This window comes from Ambystoma mexicanum, chromosome 4p, assembly GCF_040938575.1.
Source record: "Ambystoma mexicanum isolate Mex_15411 chromosome 4p, UKY_AmexF1_1, whole genome shotgun sequence".
NCBI classification, from domain to species: domain Eukaryota; kingdom Metazoa; phylum Chordata; class Amphibia; order Caudata; family Ambystomatidae; genus Ambystoma; species Ambystoma mexicanum.
In genome coordinates this window covers 985,772,598-985,789,339 of record NC_090927.1, presented here as the reverse complement: position 1 = coordinate 985,789,339, position 16,742 = coordinate 985,772,598, and the positions used below count along the sequence as shown (strand labels likewise).

The following is a 16,742-nucleotide window of genomic DNA, read 5'->3' as shown; positions in this document are numbered from 1 at the left end:
TACCTGCAAGGAAGTACCAGCTCCCGGTGTGCCTGGCCATGGGGAGGTGCGAGGAAGCAATGCTGCATCCCCGAAGCCTCACTTACCTTTCCCGGAGCACCGGAGGATGCCAAACACAGACCGAGTGCCACAGGAGGCCACTGGCATCGGGAGAGACTCACAGCAAACGTGGACCAAGAAACAAGGTACGCTGGCTATTTGGTAGATGCGGGGGCCCTAAGAAGTAGTATTAGTAGAAGTTACCTGAAGGGGAGAGACCCCCAAATAAAGGGTCAGGGACCCTCGTAAACTAAAAGGAAGAACAAGAAAGTGGGAGACAGAAGATAAGCGAGTCTGGGACCCTCACTCACATGAAGATTGCATCCAAGGCAATCTTCCTCATGGCAGTACCTGGGAGGTGAATGCACCAGATCTGCTACAGGCACTAGGAAGAGAAATGAGCATCTGAAACCACCACATGCAGACAAATGATGTCCAATGAGATCTCCCAAGCCACAGCACCTGGCAGGTTAGTGTACCAGGCTGGCTGGGACTGTAAGACCCAAAACCAAGACATTTTAAAACTAATCCTGAGAGGCGAGTTGAGCAACAATACTTGCACCCACATTCATTTTCAAAACCACAGTGAATGGCAGGTTAGTGAACCAGATTGACTGTGAGAATAGAAGAAGAATGGACAAGGAGCATATACCTCCTCAAACTGTGCTGCAAAGCTTCTGAAAGGAGAGTGCACATTGTCACCCGCCAAGAGGACAGAAACCCTCTCTTGGCCACACCAAGAGCCGTCAGCCTGCAGGGCTGAGGCTGCCTATATTTTTGGAGTTGCTTTGCTCCTTTTGAGAACTTTTGTGTTTTGCGCTACAGTGGGACTATTGAACTATTAATAAGAAGTTTACCCCCTTTGCTGCACTTTAGTTTGAGTTATCAGTGTGAGGTTTTTGGACGTGACAGTGGACGTATTTGCTTTTAGACATTCTGACCGACCCATTAGAACATTTTGTTGACGCAGGGAAACCCCTCTTAGTATTAGGGCTAGTGAGGCAGTTTCCCAACCCTTCTTAAATTGAATGCATGTTTATAATGATGAAAATGCCACCCAATCTCCCAAAGGTGTTTTTACCTGTGGTAATATCACTGGAGACTGTTACTGGGTGCAACTCCCCTGGCAAAGCCAATGGGGCATTTCAAATAATTATTTTAACGCTCTTTGGGCCTGGTTTACAAAAATTGTTTTCAGTGGGACTTTCCCCATGTTAAAACGTTTTTGTAAATCTGGACCTTTGTTTTGAGAGAGAACTTTTTAGACCTGGAATCCCTTTTTTACTGTCAGATCATTTGAGAAGTCGTTGTTCTATTGCAGCTGTTCATTTTTGGATAACTGATGGGTTCACTTGCGTCTTAAAACCCACAGAAATCTCCTGTTTGAAATCCAAACCTCTGCCTTCCCTCAAGACAATTGAACTGAGCCAAAACAAACTCTCTTCCTTATTTTTGTGGTGTGGTTCTGTTTGACACCCACAACAGGGGTTTGCTTTTATTTAGAACTTCAAATACTCTTAACACCATATATATTAACAAGCTGCAGGCCTGACATGGCCTTGCAGATGAATGGTCCATTCTTCCACTGATGGAATTACTTCTTCTTGGGAAACCATTCCAGGATATTATCATCCCTTGCCTGCCCCCTTTCCCCCCAGGGCTGATACAACTGTATTCCGGCCAATCCAGGAGATCTGATATTCTTGCAACTTCTTTCGGCACATCGCTTCGGGATCCTGCAGAACCTTGCTTTCCTCATTAGGATTTTCATTGCCCTATAAGACATAGTAACAAACCTCTTACCTTGATAAAGACCCAGGATAGTTGAAACATGTGTCGGCTGGAAATAGAATTAAATAACTTTAATCTTAACACAACTAGTCATGGTTGACTCCCTTGGTATCAATTTAATGTTACATGTAAAACAAATTGCTCACCTTGTTCCCCCACCCTGTTCTCTTGTGTAACCCCAATTTGGGCCAGAAGGGTGCCTCTCTTGAACCCCCTCTCACTCATTAGGGTCCTTTACAATCCTTTGTTGATCAGTGCAGCGGTCCTCACTTTCCAGTGCCCTACCTGGCCATTTAGGTTCCAGACTGGACTCAAATCACAGCTTCTCCACTTGATTGAAGTGTGGGATTCCTGGCATGATACTTTCCTCTTGCTGCGCCGTGCCTGCCAAAGCAAGAAGTCCCTAGAAGGGATTCAGTTCACGGCGTGTGCTTTTGACAAAAAGCCTCACTGCTGGTAATGCTGCGTCTATAATAATGCTAAGAGTGACCATTCATATATTGCACACCACAAAGTCATTTGCCTCTTGGCTTACTCGTGGCAATTTCTTGCAATGCAACTTCCCTTCATTCCCTTGAGTATCAAAGACCTGTGTTGCACAATGTGGTATCTCTTCTGGTGATGCAAATTAGAGGCCCACGCGTCTTTTGCACCACAGGGCCTGGCTAATCCTAGAATCGGCCCTGCACATTACCATCTCTAAAAGAGTGGAAAGTAAAAGGTGGAGAAACCCCCAAAGGAGGGAATAAAATTCCCTCATAACCATGGGATAATAATGCAACCTCGAAGACAAAGGCTTTTCTCAGTGTCTTCATCCATAGACAGGCCAAGTCCAACGTTGCATTTACGAGCGACAATAGACACTGAATGCGAGTGCCCTCCGCACTAAGCCGGCCCCAGGAATATTGGGCTGGACTGAACCGTTGCTGTTTGCACGCGCCAGGGACCATATTACAGAACCTTTGAACTGGTGGAAGTTCAATTAGCACTAGGACACAAATTGCCCAAGTTCAAAAATCCCATTCTTTAAATCCATTTGGCACCAGGGCAAAGGGCTAGGGCAAACAGTGCCCAGGTGCAAAAAATCTTTAAAATAATGTTTTTTGCACCAAGGCAAAAAAATGTGCTGTAGTCCAAATTGCACTTGCAGCAGTGCACAGTGTCTGTAATACTGCTTACAGAAGCTTCAGAAACGTTGTCATAGGAATACAAGTGTAAAGATTTGGTATTCCAATTAAAATGCAGGAAAAGAAAACCAATTTCCGAAAAATGGCAAGGGTATTAAACAAATGTGTATGTGGCTGGGTGAGGGCAACGTACCCTGGCGATGATACACGATGCCAGTGGATCAGTTACAAAGGGTTTCTAATGGACCAATCTGCTGAAATGTGTCTCTTTGCTATTGTCTGAACTGCTGTCCAGACCCTTCCAGTTGGTTCTATTTACATTTTGGAGCTGTTCATTGGACTTTAATAGTATGCATTGGTTTTAGATGTCATTTTTTCTTTCAGCTATAAAAAGTGATTTTATATTTTTTCCCATATGCCATAACTTTATCCAGTAGAGACCAATTGTAACTATTTACCAGGAATGTGTCCCAGAATAACAACATAATGCATCATTTTTAACTTTTGTGTTAAACTATTTTGGCAGCATAGTTGATTTTTTGTAACTCCTGCGCCCTAGCCTAATGCCATTTGGATCGGCCATGTTTCCGTGCTGTGACTCTCAAACCTGCTCTGATTTAATCTGATTCTCAATTCTAGCCTAACCATTGTATTGGGCATAGGCCAGTGTGACCATGACATTCTCACAATGCTGTCTTATGGTGATGTGTGCCATGCACCTCTGCTATTTCCATGGTCTCCAGGTGCTCTGGTGGACCGCAAGAAGGAACTAGACGGTAGCCATCGGAATATGCCTGTGATGGGGAAAGCACTGTTCGTTTTAAAAGGTTAGCAGGACACAGTTATATCACGAGCAGCCCTTTCAAAGTTAGTGCATGGACTCTGTAGGATGATTCCGTTTGGGTGATGCATCGACAGTGTTGGCTTTTTCTTTGTATTCTGGAACTTGTAGTCTGGAATTTACAATGGTACAAGTGACTGTATGCACAGGGGAAAGCGGGACGGGGTGATAATCTCCTGAGTGGGATGGGGCAATGTGGCACGCATGTCAGCAGGTGAATCACTAAGCTGCCGACTGTAGCTGCCTTGCTGGGCTATTAACTAGCCAGAACAATACAATCCCTAGAGGAAAGCTCAGTTAACCATTTAAGGATGTTTTCTACTGGATCCAGTTCAGGCATATGGTTCTTCCCCACTTCCGAGGTAGGGCTATATAGAAAATTCCCTTTGACACCACTTGCTTCTTGTGTGATGGTTGTTCGTGTCGAATGGTATGAATAGGTTTTAGCTGGTTGTATCATTTAGACAGCATTCCCAGGGTTTTTAGGATGATCCCTTTTATATAGACCAAGGTCCAACACCCCATGCACTGCATCTGGTTCCAGTGGAACCATTTACAACTGGTCTGCTGGAGTTTCCACCAGCGATTCCATCTTGCCTAAAACATTAAGGCATCAAAGCAAAATAAAAGAAAAACGAGACTCCTCCGGTCACCATGGGATTGAAAGAGGAAAACCTGAAAGCCTGCACGTGAGCCAGGTGCGCAGAACGTTCTGCTGGAGCAGGGAACTTCTTGACACAGCGGTGGAATACACGCCATGACGCTGGAGTCAGTCTCAGACATCAAGCAATGGGAACCACACGGGGGCAGTGTTACAACAACAGTAAACCTCTACTGAGGTCACCAGCTGTATCCGTGGGGAGGCAGGCTGGGCCTGGACAAATATTAGGCAGAAGCCCCCTTCCCCCGCCCCCTTTTGCTCAGAAAGACCTAGCCAGTTTGCACAATTGTTGGCACTGCTATCCTAACCCTCCCCCTTCCCTTCCCCCATCCATCCGAGTGTCTGCAGATCATGCAAATGGCAGCTATGCGCGGTAGAAACGCAGTAACGTCACATAACCATTTACAACCTGTACAGCACACTTGCTCTATATTAGGGTTTCCAAAACCTTCCCAGAACCGATGGCACACGTTGCATTGTAACCACAATGACGATGTACGCCTGTAAAAGTTAGGCTACATAAGACCCAACAGCATACCATGCATAGCCAGTGACACTGCGCCTGCTTGCTGTCTGCACTCGGCTGATGTCCACAACTTTTAGGGTTAAACGGGTCTTGGAATTGGCGACTTTCGAGCTGATTGATTTGTGTTCGGTGTTCTGCTTGTTACCAACTTGAAACATGTGACCTTGGGAAAACTTCAACAAGCAAAGCTTGCCTTGAAAAAGAATGGCCGCATTGACGACATCAGCAGCAGCAGCCTAAAGAGGGGCCGGGTCAGAAAGGTGCAATTGGATACACAATTTGCAGCTACATCCGTGCACAGTAGCACATCCCTTCATTAATTAATTTGGTACATTTGCGTAGGTACATGATTTTGTTTTTGTTGCACCTTAGGGTAAGTATTTTTCTGCATTTACAAACCAACACTTTGTCATGGGAGGGAGCGCGGGTGGAACTTGGACAGGAGGCCATCTTGTGCCCCTGATTTGTGAACCAAATCAATGGTATAGAATGCCACCCGCGAGCCACGGGCATAAGGTGTTGACACCACCATTTCCATGTGCCTATCACTTTGTGTCTTTGCCATTCGTTTCCTGCCCATAACAATTTTGTTAATACTCCTTGTCTAAATCCACTTTGTAGCTAACGTGTGCCTATCGTGCATGTTTGTTGTGTAGCCTAGAAGTGGGTAAGCGGACGTTTCTGTATCCTGTCAACTGAGCTAGCAAAACTCCATCTCTGCTCAATTTCGAGGCAGACCCAGCTAGTGGTAGCGTCACCTCTGCACCGCCTCTTCTCCACACTAGCTAAACCGAGCAGTGAACCCACTGCTCTATCTCACAAATGGCATAGACAGGTGCTGCTACCACACTGCCATTGCAGGGTTTGCTGTGGCCCCTTCCAGCACCTTCTTCAGGACTCGCCTAAGCAAAGGGATTACCTATGCTCGGCCGTGCATGCATTGTGAGGACGAGGGAATCCCTTTGTGCCGCATGGCGGAGATGAGGGAATCCCTTTCTGCCGACAAGGGTTGTGAAAAGGTTTCCGGAGAGCTGCTCCCACCAGCCCTAACTTGGAAGTTTGCTCTCCCTGGCGTATTACTGCGTATGATTGCAGCCGGCGGTCCATTTTCAAAATACAGTGTCTGCACCACCTTCTGGGCTTGCGGCACAGTGGGTGGAATGGAATAGACACCTCGCATAACCACTGCTTCAGGTTGGCTCTATCTTAACTGGTCACGTAAACTGCCCATTGAGAGCTGTATTCCTTTTCAAATGACTATTTTGTCGCCCTTCCACTTCCAACAAAGTCCACATTCTAACACCTCACATTGGGATTTTGTACACTGTTCCTTGCTAAATAAAGGTTCATTCTGAACCCAAAACCTCATTGCACCTCTTGAATTTTCCAGACTGTGGACTGCACTCTCCCATGCCATTGCAGGACTGTTTGCATGGTAGTGTAACAGTGTGTCTAGAATTCACTGGCGGATCCCCATCGCGATTGAAAAGAGCTCAGGGCTAGCAGTTACCCATGACCATCCATGATATGCCCCCTGCCATCTTTGGTCACAGAATATTTCTGTTCCGAGAAGCCTTCATACCATCCTTGGGGAATTGAAATGGCACCACTGTCATTCCTCCCATCATCTCCCCCCTTCCTGCCTTATCCGGTTCAGGTCAAGATTAAAAGTAAGGGAGTGGGGAGGAAGACTGTGTGAACATTAGTGGGAGTGCTACCGTTACCCTCTTTTGATTTCTCCCGTGCAGAGACGCACCCAGTTTCGAGGAAAGCATTTGTGCATTATCAATATGAAGATTAACCATGGATCACACACCAGAATTATGAAGTTTAGGCATGGGTTGGACAGAATTGAGATTAACCATGCACCACACTTGGATAGAATTGTGAAGTTTAGCCATGGGTCACATTTAGATAGAATTGAGAAGATTAACCATGTTTCACACCTAGATAGAATTATGGAGATTTGTCATTTGTCACAACCGATAGGACTGTGTCGATTAGCCACAGAGAAGAATTTAGCGAGTAGCCAAAGCACTAATCACCCTGCTTCTACTTCCTCAAATACACCACTCAAACCCTATACACGCCCACTGGGCTAGCCAATTTATACCCTAAAACACACCCAACACAAGCAACCCTGTGAGAAATCAGAAGGTGTCTCATCCACTATTCCCCGGAGATCTGTCATCCAGGTGGCCAAGACACGGCCATCGCTTTTGGATTCAGTTCCTGGGGGTAGACCAGCGCGTGAGGATCGCCTGGGTGAGGGTTCTTCGGGGAGTGGGACACTCGATGGTGAGACGTGTCATCCCCTTCCTTGTAAAACCTTTAACCCATTCTACCAGGTAGGATACTTAGGAACTCAACCCGTCCCCCTTTCACAACACAAACACTTTCTCCCGGACAGCCTGCAATGAGAGAAAACCAACTGCCTGACCATTGTATTGAGACATGTCAGATATACGGCTCGGGTGTTAATTACTGACCACCATGCACACCTGAGTTCCATTACACTTCCCCACAGGGATAAAAAGCAGAGTATGAGAGCGCACAATGAGCGAGGCAAAGTACACAAGGAAACAGTAGTTTCAAGATGGCAGTTAAACACAAGGAGAAAGACGATGAAACCGAAGGGGATCACAAGGAGGGAAGTTCCCTTGACCTTTTTGACAAGGAACTGTTACTTTCATGAAGGCTTGAGAATAGAAAGCGTAAGACCAGGAAACCAGGCTGAGGAATCATGCATTGTGTGTCGGAGGTATCCAGGGCCCTCCCACATCGATAATCAAGGTGGGGAGAATCACCAGCTGCCGTGTTATTGTCCTTGGCTCCAACAACAAAGCAGCATCAGTGACATCAACACAGCTGGTGAGACAGATACAAGAGACCATTCTGTGTTGAAGCCAAGGTTGCAAGCGGAAACATTGTATGGCGAGCGCTGGAACGAACATTGTATGAAACACGTGTGATAACCAACGCAAGTAAAGTTGAACTGCAGATGAATGATTGAACTTTGAAACCAAGATATCCGATACCTTTGACGGAGTGATCCGGCACCACGAGCATGCTCAATCGAAGGTCTCTGTAAGGTGTCCAGCTAAGACTTGACAAAGTGAAAGAGTGGCAAAGGATTGTTAATCGAAATGGTCCTACAACGGGGCAAGCCAAATGCTGTGCAGAATCGAAAGTCTTCGATGTTGACACAGTAAAGAAAGTTGATGACAAAGTAGAGGAAGTTGGTCCAAACCCGATGGAGGGAGATCAATTGAAGGCTTTTTGTTAACGCAAGTTTGTGATAAAATAGATAATTTCGTCTGAGCCCTGCAGAGGGAGACTGATTGAAGATTTTGTGTAAGAACAGATCTGAGCCTGGCAGAGGGGCATCCGCGGTGAACCGTAAATCACTCGAGAAATTGGACACTAGGCAATCCTAAGAAAATTGTGTATATGTGAAATTCAAACTTTGTGTTAAAGTGGATTTGGAGCCCGGCGGAGGGGGATCCATGGTGAACAGTAAATCACCTGAGAAAAGAGTGCGTATGAGAATCCTGGAAGCAAGGGACCTTTATTATTTGTTTGTTGCATCAGGCCCTCTGAAAGAAGACACTTTGAACAGCAAAGAGACTTTGGCTCAGAAGGCCATGATGTTGAAGTTTTGAACTGCATCCTCGTGCTAGAAAAGAGAGGTAAGGATTGGCAATAGGTTTATTAGTATAGACCTTTTTATTTTGTCAAGACACCACTAGGACTGAGTTAATATTATTTGATGGTCGTAGCTTGCTCCCATCTTTAGATTTAGGATTAGATAGACATTTTTCAAACCCATTTGAAGTTCAATAAATACCCTTGAACTGTGGTCACTTGTGTGTCTGTCTTACTGTTGATACCATGCCTTCCTTACAACACACACTTACAACAAATAAACCCGGATTATTGACCTTAATCGTACGGACACAACAAACCAGTGTGCACAACCTTTAACACCTGCCAATCTTCATATAAAACACATACGCACCCCAACATAACAAACAGTCACATAGAAACATCCCAGGCATTGGACCGTACCCATATGGATGCGACAAGCCAGTGCACGCTACCTACCATCTGCAAGCCAACACACACAGGCACCAGTTTCTCCTGGTTCTGGACCAATCCGATCATTCTTCCCTCTCTAACCTGCCCCATCCTCTTTCTTGCAGAGCCACAAGAGTGCCTGGAGACTGCCTTTGGGTGGTATTGGTGCGTGGTATAAATCAACATAACGTAACATCAAAGTGGATGTATTTGTGGAGTTGGACCTCACTGTAGCAGTGATAGACAGCAATGAATATGAATCAGCCAAATATTTTACTAACTGGGTTCATTCATGAAAACATATGATCATGATCGTTAAAGTGTCTGCCACTTCTGGGGTCTGGGATGTTTTTGTTGCCTGCTGGCAGGGATAGACTGGGAACCAAAGAGACCCTGGAAATAATTTTCAAAGTGGCCCCATATTGCACATTTTCAGAAACCCAAACCCTTTTCCTATGAGAACATTTGAAAATGCAATAGGTTCCCACACAAAAGAGGCCCCGGTGCAGAGGCCCACGGGGAAATCTCCAGAGTGCGCTATAGGCCAGTCCACCCCTGTCTGCTGGTGGAGAAAACTGTTGTGGTGCACACCGAGCCGCCATCTGACTGGGACAGCAAGGGTTCATTGGCTTTTTTGAAAGGTGTCAAGGTTGCTGCACCTCTGGAGACCCTTTCATGAGTCCTCTCTAATTTTTCTTCAGGGTCATGAGTATCACTGTCCACGAGAGTTGTTGTGCTGCTTTCCTTCCTACAGGAGGGGATTCTCATTGAGCCCTCTGCATACCTTGCAGTAGCGAACTACCCGTTCTAGGATCCACACTCCTTCGTCGTCAGTGAGGACATAGTTGCGGCCTTGCTTGAGCACTCTCCTGTGGGACCTGAACTTGGAAAGAGTGAAGTTGTTCTTGTGATATTGTGCTTTTCCATGAAATTTCGCATTTCCCCCAATGCTAAATGGATGCCATTTTCTGACTGTTTGGGTAGTCCTTCACGATTAAAGACCCTACCCAGTGTTCAGATGACAGTGGCCATTTGGATAGGTAGTCCACCATTACTATCTCGTATCTGTCGTCACTGTTCATGTTCTCCAACAGGCCTATAAAATTGAGGCCAACTTTCTTCCAAGGTTTGTTATGTTTCTCTACATTTTGAAGTGGGGCTCATCGTAGTTTAAGCCTTTTGTCACTGTTGCTTCATTCATGGTAGTGCTCTACCCCATTGTCCGCTTCGGTATCCTTCCCTGACGCGCGATTGGGTGGGAGTGGCCAGTAAGTGCCCTTCGTGTGCGTCGCTTATTATCGTAGTTCTACTTTGGGATTGTGTATATGCTTTGTTTCCTCTGAACAGAATGTTGCAGCTTACGGAGAAATCTAAAGCCAGTTGCCAAAATGAGTGATGCACTGGTGAAGGATTCTTTCTTCACGTCGATATTGTATTATGCAGTATCTTGTGCTTTTAAGAGTGACATCTGCTTTCTTGGCATCTTGCTAATCATTTTTGTTGATCACAGGAAAGCTTTCTCCACTCATGTTTGCTAACGAAGCTGCCATGCACTTGTCCTGGAGAAAGACCTTTGATACTTGGTACATCTTCGGCAGCCTTGACATGCCGTCCACTTTGTCATTTGGTCACCCTGTCAGTTGGTGTATGGAGAACGTGTATTCCTGGAGTTTTGCAAATAATCTGGCCAATTTTAGGTTGGGCAATGTGGTCCCACCATGTGGACTGGATACTTGTGGTCCATTATGAAGCTTAAACCTGTTCCCCCAGATGATTGTGTCAACAACTTACTCCAAGCTCTCTATCCTTTACTTGCTCAATCCATTGAATTTGCCCATTACAAAATTCAACTCTGCACTATTTGTCTATCCCTTACAATAATCACTGCCCGTTACATTACCTCTTCCTGTCTGCATCCTCAGCCATGGATCTCCCCTGCCTCCCAGCTTTTGAGGACAACAATGCGTATCTGATTATGCCCTTGGTGCACAGACTGTGACCCTTCACTCGTCCCACTGCCCAAAAGTGCACTCTACTGACCCAGACCACAGCTCTCAACGCAGCCAAATTCTCTCAATACACTCATCTTGTTTCCTCTCTCTGCCTGCACCATCACAAACTAGCGAGGAATCCCCGGACCATGCTTTTCTTGCTAAGAACTCATCAATTTCCTGCTCTGTCTCCGCTGATGAGTTTATCTCTTATTTCCCCACTGAAATTGCCATGTCCACTCTATCTCTCCCAGCCCCTCCCTCAATCTCCCCTAGCCCCACCTTTCCCACACTATCCTCACTATCTTGCTTCTCCCACACCTCCCCCACTGAACATCTACTCGGCATTCGCTCTACTAACCCATCCTGTGTTCCATTTGACACCTTTGTGCCACAAATTGTAATTTGCAACTGTTACTTCCACTCAATTCACCAAAACAGCAACAGTCCTACCTTTAATAAAGAAACCAGCTGCTGACCCAAATGTCTCCCCATTCTACAGATCTTTCTCTCTCCTTCCCAGCCAATTTGAAATCCCCAAGAGGGTGGTCTTCAGCTGCATAGTCAACTATATTGAAGTGCACTCACATGCTGACCCCCTTCAATCTGGATTCTGGTACAAACATTCCATTCAGACTATGCTCATCGATGCCGCCAATTCTCTTACCACTTACCACCACTTTTACCTCTCCTACATCCTCATTCTTCTCGACCTTTCACCTGCCTTTGACACTGTGGATCATCTCTCCCTCTTAACCTCGTTGGCTTCAATGACACCATACTCAGCTGGGAGTCCTCATATCTCTCTGACCACTCCTTCTCTATCTCATGAGACTCCAGGACATCCTTCACAACACCCCTTCACATGGGCGCCCCTCAAGGGTTAGCCCTGGACTATCTTCCCTTCACCCAATATTCTCCTCCTTTTGCAACATCATTTCCTCATTTGGCTTCAACTACTCACCTCTTTGATGTGGATACTCCGATATTCTTCTCCTTCTACTCTCCTCAGGCTCCTGTTATGTTTCTCTGTCCTTCAGTCCCTGTCCTTCACAGCCCGGCATACATCACTCAATAAAACACTGCTTCCATGTAAAGGCACCTTATTCTAGTACTTCCTCTGCTGTTACTTTGAACTTTGTAAGACATTTCTGGGTGAAATGACATCCATTTCTTAAATAAATACAAATACACGCAGAAGGGGTTGATGGCGGAAGTGCAGTCAAACTTCTCCTTTTCTGTTGAGGAGTAATTTTGTTCCACTGTAGAGAAGGATACAGAAGCAAATGTCGAGACCTGTTCATCTTTGTTTTCTTTTCTTGAGAATGGCCTCTATGCCGTAGCAACTGGCATCTATGGACTATGAGGAAGGTTTCTAGCTTCGTATCAAATCCTTTGGGACAAGGGGCAATGAGGATGTGCGATTTCACCTGTACAGATGCTCTCTGTTGTTATTCAGTGCACACAAGGTGTTTCTTTCTTTAGTATGAAGTGTAGGCGTGCAGCTTTCTCTGAAGATTCTGGCGTGAACTTTGCATAATACTCTACCATACCAACCATAAGACTCCAGTTCTTCCTTTGATGTGGTGGGCCCGTGAGCTTCGATTAAGGCTTTCCAGTGACCCTTTTGGGGTTTCATCCCACGGGCTTATAGTCTGCGGCCAAAGTAGTCTATGGATCCTACAGGTACAGCGGGATAGAGGCATAATCTCAGGCCTGCTGTTTGCAATCTTTGCTCTGCCCAGAGTAGAAGTGTGCTCAGAACATGTTCTCTGTGTGCGAGGATATCATCTTGGAGGTATGCCATATTTGGTGAGTCCATAATTCTCTGAAAGACGGTTGCTGCTGACAAGAGTCCAGATGGTGCTCATGTGTTCCCTACAGGAGTGATTTAGGGTCATTCTGTAACTGGTGCAAGCATCCCTCACATCTAATTTAGAGATTGTACACACATCTTACAACATCAGAATCAGCTCTGATGTGATAGGATAGCGGATAATTGTGCTGAATGATTTCATGTTTTAGACCCTTCAGGTGAACGCACAGGTGAATATTGTTGGAAATGGGTTCTTAATGAGGAAATCAGGCTAAACCATTCGGAGGCATCTATGAGTTACCTAATTTTGTCGTCCTGCAGTTTCCACAGAGGTTCTTCGAGCACTATTCTCACGGTGGAACTGCGTGGACTTTGTGTTTGACAGGACTGCTCCTGGACTTAGTCAGATTCTGTGGCCATATGTTTTAACACATCCGAGTTTGCTACTGGTAAGATCTTTGTGCAGTGGTAGAAGTGTTCCAAAAAAGTAGTGGAATCTTGACCCCAGTGGAGGACAGCGTAGCCATGGACTCTAGCTGGAGGTGTGCTGCATCGGCACTTCATGCATGGACTCTAGCTGGAGTTGTGCTGCATCATCCCTTCATGCATGGACTCTAGCTGGAGGTGTGCTGCATCGGCACTTCATGCATGGACCCGAGACTCTAGCTGGAGGTGTGCTGCATCAGCACTTCATGCATGGACTCCAGCTTGAGGTGTGCTGCATCGGCACCTCATGCATGGACTCTAGCTGGAGGTGTGCTGCAGGCCGCTGTTCATTTGATAGGCAGTTCCCATCTCGCTACAATACCTTACTTTTAGGACTCTACTGAAATGGGGAACATATATTGTCTAGATTATGTAACTGTTCATGTGATTTCACACTCTTCCCAAGGAGTATGTTCCCATTCCTGCCCTGGATGTGGAGCGTGGATAGGGGAGGGCAGTGGTGCATTGGCTCTTTTCCTGGCCCACTTCTTTACCATGCCAATTTTCTGCCCATTGCCTTTCAACTACCCCACAAGATGACTGCATGCACACCTGCTATGGGGATAGTGATCTGTACTGTAGATCGCATGCAAACAAGATGTGAAGCAATAATCTGTTGTGTGAGAACTACCCCAGGCATTGCATCATTTACTGTTAATTGACCTTAAAAGGTTTTAGTTAGTTGGTCCAGTCATAATAACTTTGATCAGACAAGCACATAGTATGCTAAAATGGTGTAAGGCAGTGGTCTGCAAATTGCGGCTCTTGACATCTATTGGACAACGATTCTCATTACCTTTGACCAATGACTATATTAGCTAGAGCTCATGGGAGTTGTAGTCCAAAGGATCTGGAGAGCACAGGGTCCATCTGCAATTGGCAAGGAAAGGAGCCACGCGCTGCCCTACAGATAGGCCACCACTTGCTTCTTTAGCCAGCGTGAGCTACTGCTTTCTATCCTGCATGTGGTAATGGTTGCCTCCACGCCGTATGAAGCCCCAGCCCCTAGATCTGAGGAGTAGCAATGTTGTCCGTCCACCGCCACCGTTTTATGTAACTTCTTTTCCTTTCCCTTGTAGAGGATGATGTGTCAAACGTGCAAATAATGTGTGCCTGGTGCCAGAAAGTGGGAATCAAGCGGTACTCGCTGAGCATGGGAAGTGAGGTGAAGAGTTTCTGCAGCGAGAAGTGCTTTGCGGCCTGCCGAAGAGCATACTTCAAGCGAAACAAGGTAAGAACGGGGCTAGAGAAGTAAACCGCAAAAGAGGCCTAGGAGCGCCTTTGCTAAATTCTGACCTCGTGTCCTGCTTCTGTAACTTGTGGGAAAAGCTGTGGGCTTGCGAATGTTGCTGTCCCTATTGGGGTCCTGCCAACATGTGTGACTCTCTACCCCCCTCACCTGTGCCTGGCCTGCTTCAGAGAAGCAACATACCTAAGCTTTTTGATGGAGAATTGACTGTGTACCAACGGTGCATTGTAGACCTGCGCCACCTAAGGGGAATAATGAGGTCTGGAAGTGTGAATAAGGGCTCAGCTTGAAGTGGGCTAAAAGGTAAGGCTGGAGACCAGGAAAGGTGTGTACTGTTAGAGGAGGCCAAGAGGCTAACCGTATATGCTGACATGACTGTACCTGTTAGATTTGTGTATGTACTCCTAGCTGGAGTCTATGGGACAGATGTGTATATGATGAGCACGTCGTTTTGGAGCTGCTTTTATTTTATACATTTTTTATTTATACTTTTCTGAAGGCTTTTGTCTGTTTTGTTGGTGCTCACAGGGATCTAGAAAGATGAGGATGGCCTGGCGCCTCACTACTACCGTTACTTCTGCTATTCATATTTCAAAAAATTATAACAGTAATAACGAAGCTCTTCAAATAAATAAATAAATAAATAAAAAGCCGTTACTGCTTCCCAAGTTGATAGCCCTAGCTTTATCAAGCTGCAGGTTGAGAATAGAGGTCAGCACCAGGAGCTGAACTTACTGAGTCATCGTAAAGGCTGTGAGAAATGCACGCATTCCTTGGCGTATAACCTTGGAAAAGATTTCCCTGACGTGCCTACATTCCAGACCCATGTCCTCTGTGAGAGGTCATTTATATCTATTTACTTGTTTTTTATAACTCTCCGCCTACCATACCCGAGTTGAATTCTATGCAGCCTGCTTGCTGTGGGTCTCCCAAAACACATTTTATTCATAAACCCAAAATGGAAAAGGTGCACACTCGGAGCCTAAATGAGCCCTCGCAAGTTCTCAGGCCCTTACTGAGTAGGTTGTGGTTTTTGCAAAAATGATAAAAGTGCAGTTATTTTTTTAGAAAAATGCCTCTAAAGAATGAGTTTTTTCACACTCTCACTATCGAGGTGTGATGGGGATTCACCAGGACGGAGTGTCACTGTGCAGAAGCGTCTAAGAACTTTGAGTCACATCTGGCCCTTTGTCCATGCCATTGCAGTGGGGCCCTTAGCATGTTCTAAGGCGCCACACGACCTTCCACCTGGCTACTTAAGGGCTCTTGGCTCATCATATGCCCTCTTCTACGTTAGGCTAATTGCCGTGCTCTTATCTGTATACGTTAATTGGGACCCCCACCCGACTTAACACCAGGTGGAAACATTTGAGAATGCGTCACACTCTATTGGTCAAACTACCCCACCTGACACGCATCATGCATGACAAGTTGCCCAGTGCTATGCGTGACACCTCGAGCCAGTGCTGTTTCTGCCCACTGCATGCTGGGCCTTGTAGGCATATGCGTACAATGGGAAAAGTTAACTGCTCCAATTAGGCTTCTGTACTGCACGCGTGCCTGTTATCCGATTTGTGGTTGATTTGTATTTTATTTATTTGTATAGCGCGCTAGGCCCGAGGGCAACCAGGCTTGTAACTGTATCATTGCCATTCTGTACTTAAGGCACAGGTACAGAATGGCAATGATAAAGTTACAAGCAAAGGATTGAATTCACAGGCGAAAATCAGATGCCAAGGTACAACAGTGGCAAATATGCAGGTACAGACAAAACATTATGAGAAATCAAACAGAAAAGTGCAGTCGTGCAGTTGTCATGGAGCAAGTGGCTTAGGCTGGTAGAAGGAGAGGGGTGGAGGATAGCCAGAGCTTGGCTTTGTATTTGAAAAGTGTGGCGGATGGGAGAGTTCTGATGGACAAAGGCACGGAGTTCCATAGTTTGGAAGCGAGGACTGGAAAACTGACACCTCCGGCAGTCTGCAAGTTGTATTTAGGAATAGTGAGCGATTGTGCTTGGGCAGATCTTAAAGTCCGTGCGGGAATGTACTGTGAGAAGCGGGAAGTTAAGTATGTAGGGGCTTGGTTGTTGACACATTTTTGGGTGAGAGTCTGTGATTTAAGCGAAATTCTTTGGGCAA

General features: G+C 45.9%; 1 protein-coding gene across 5 annotated transcripts in view; it reads left to right on the top strand.

The window, feature by feature from the left end:
• Positions 1-16,742, top strand: part of SOBP (sine oculis binding protein homolog) — a 567,669-nt gene that overhangs the window by 241,880 nt on the left and 309,047 nt on the right. For all 5 annotated transcript variants that reach the window (XM_069606562.1, XM_069606564.1, XM_069606563.1 and 2 more), the window contains one exon: positions 14,435-14,586. In XM_069606562.1, coding sequence (XP_069462663.1) covers positions 14,435-14,586 — 152 coding nt within the window. The remainder of the gene's footprint in view (positions 1-14,434; positions 14,587-16,742) is intronic.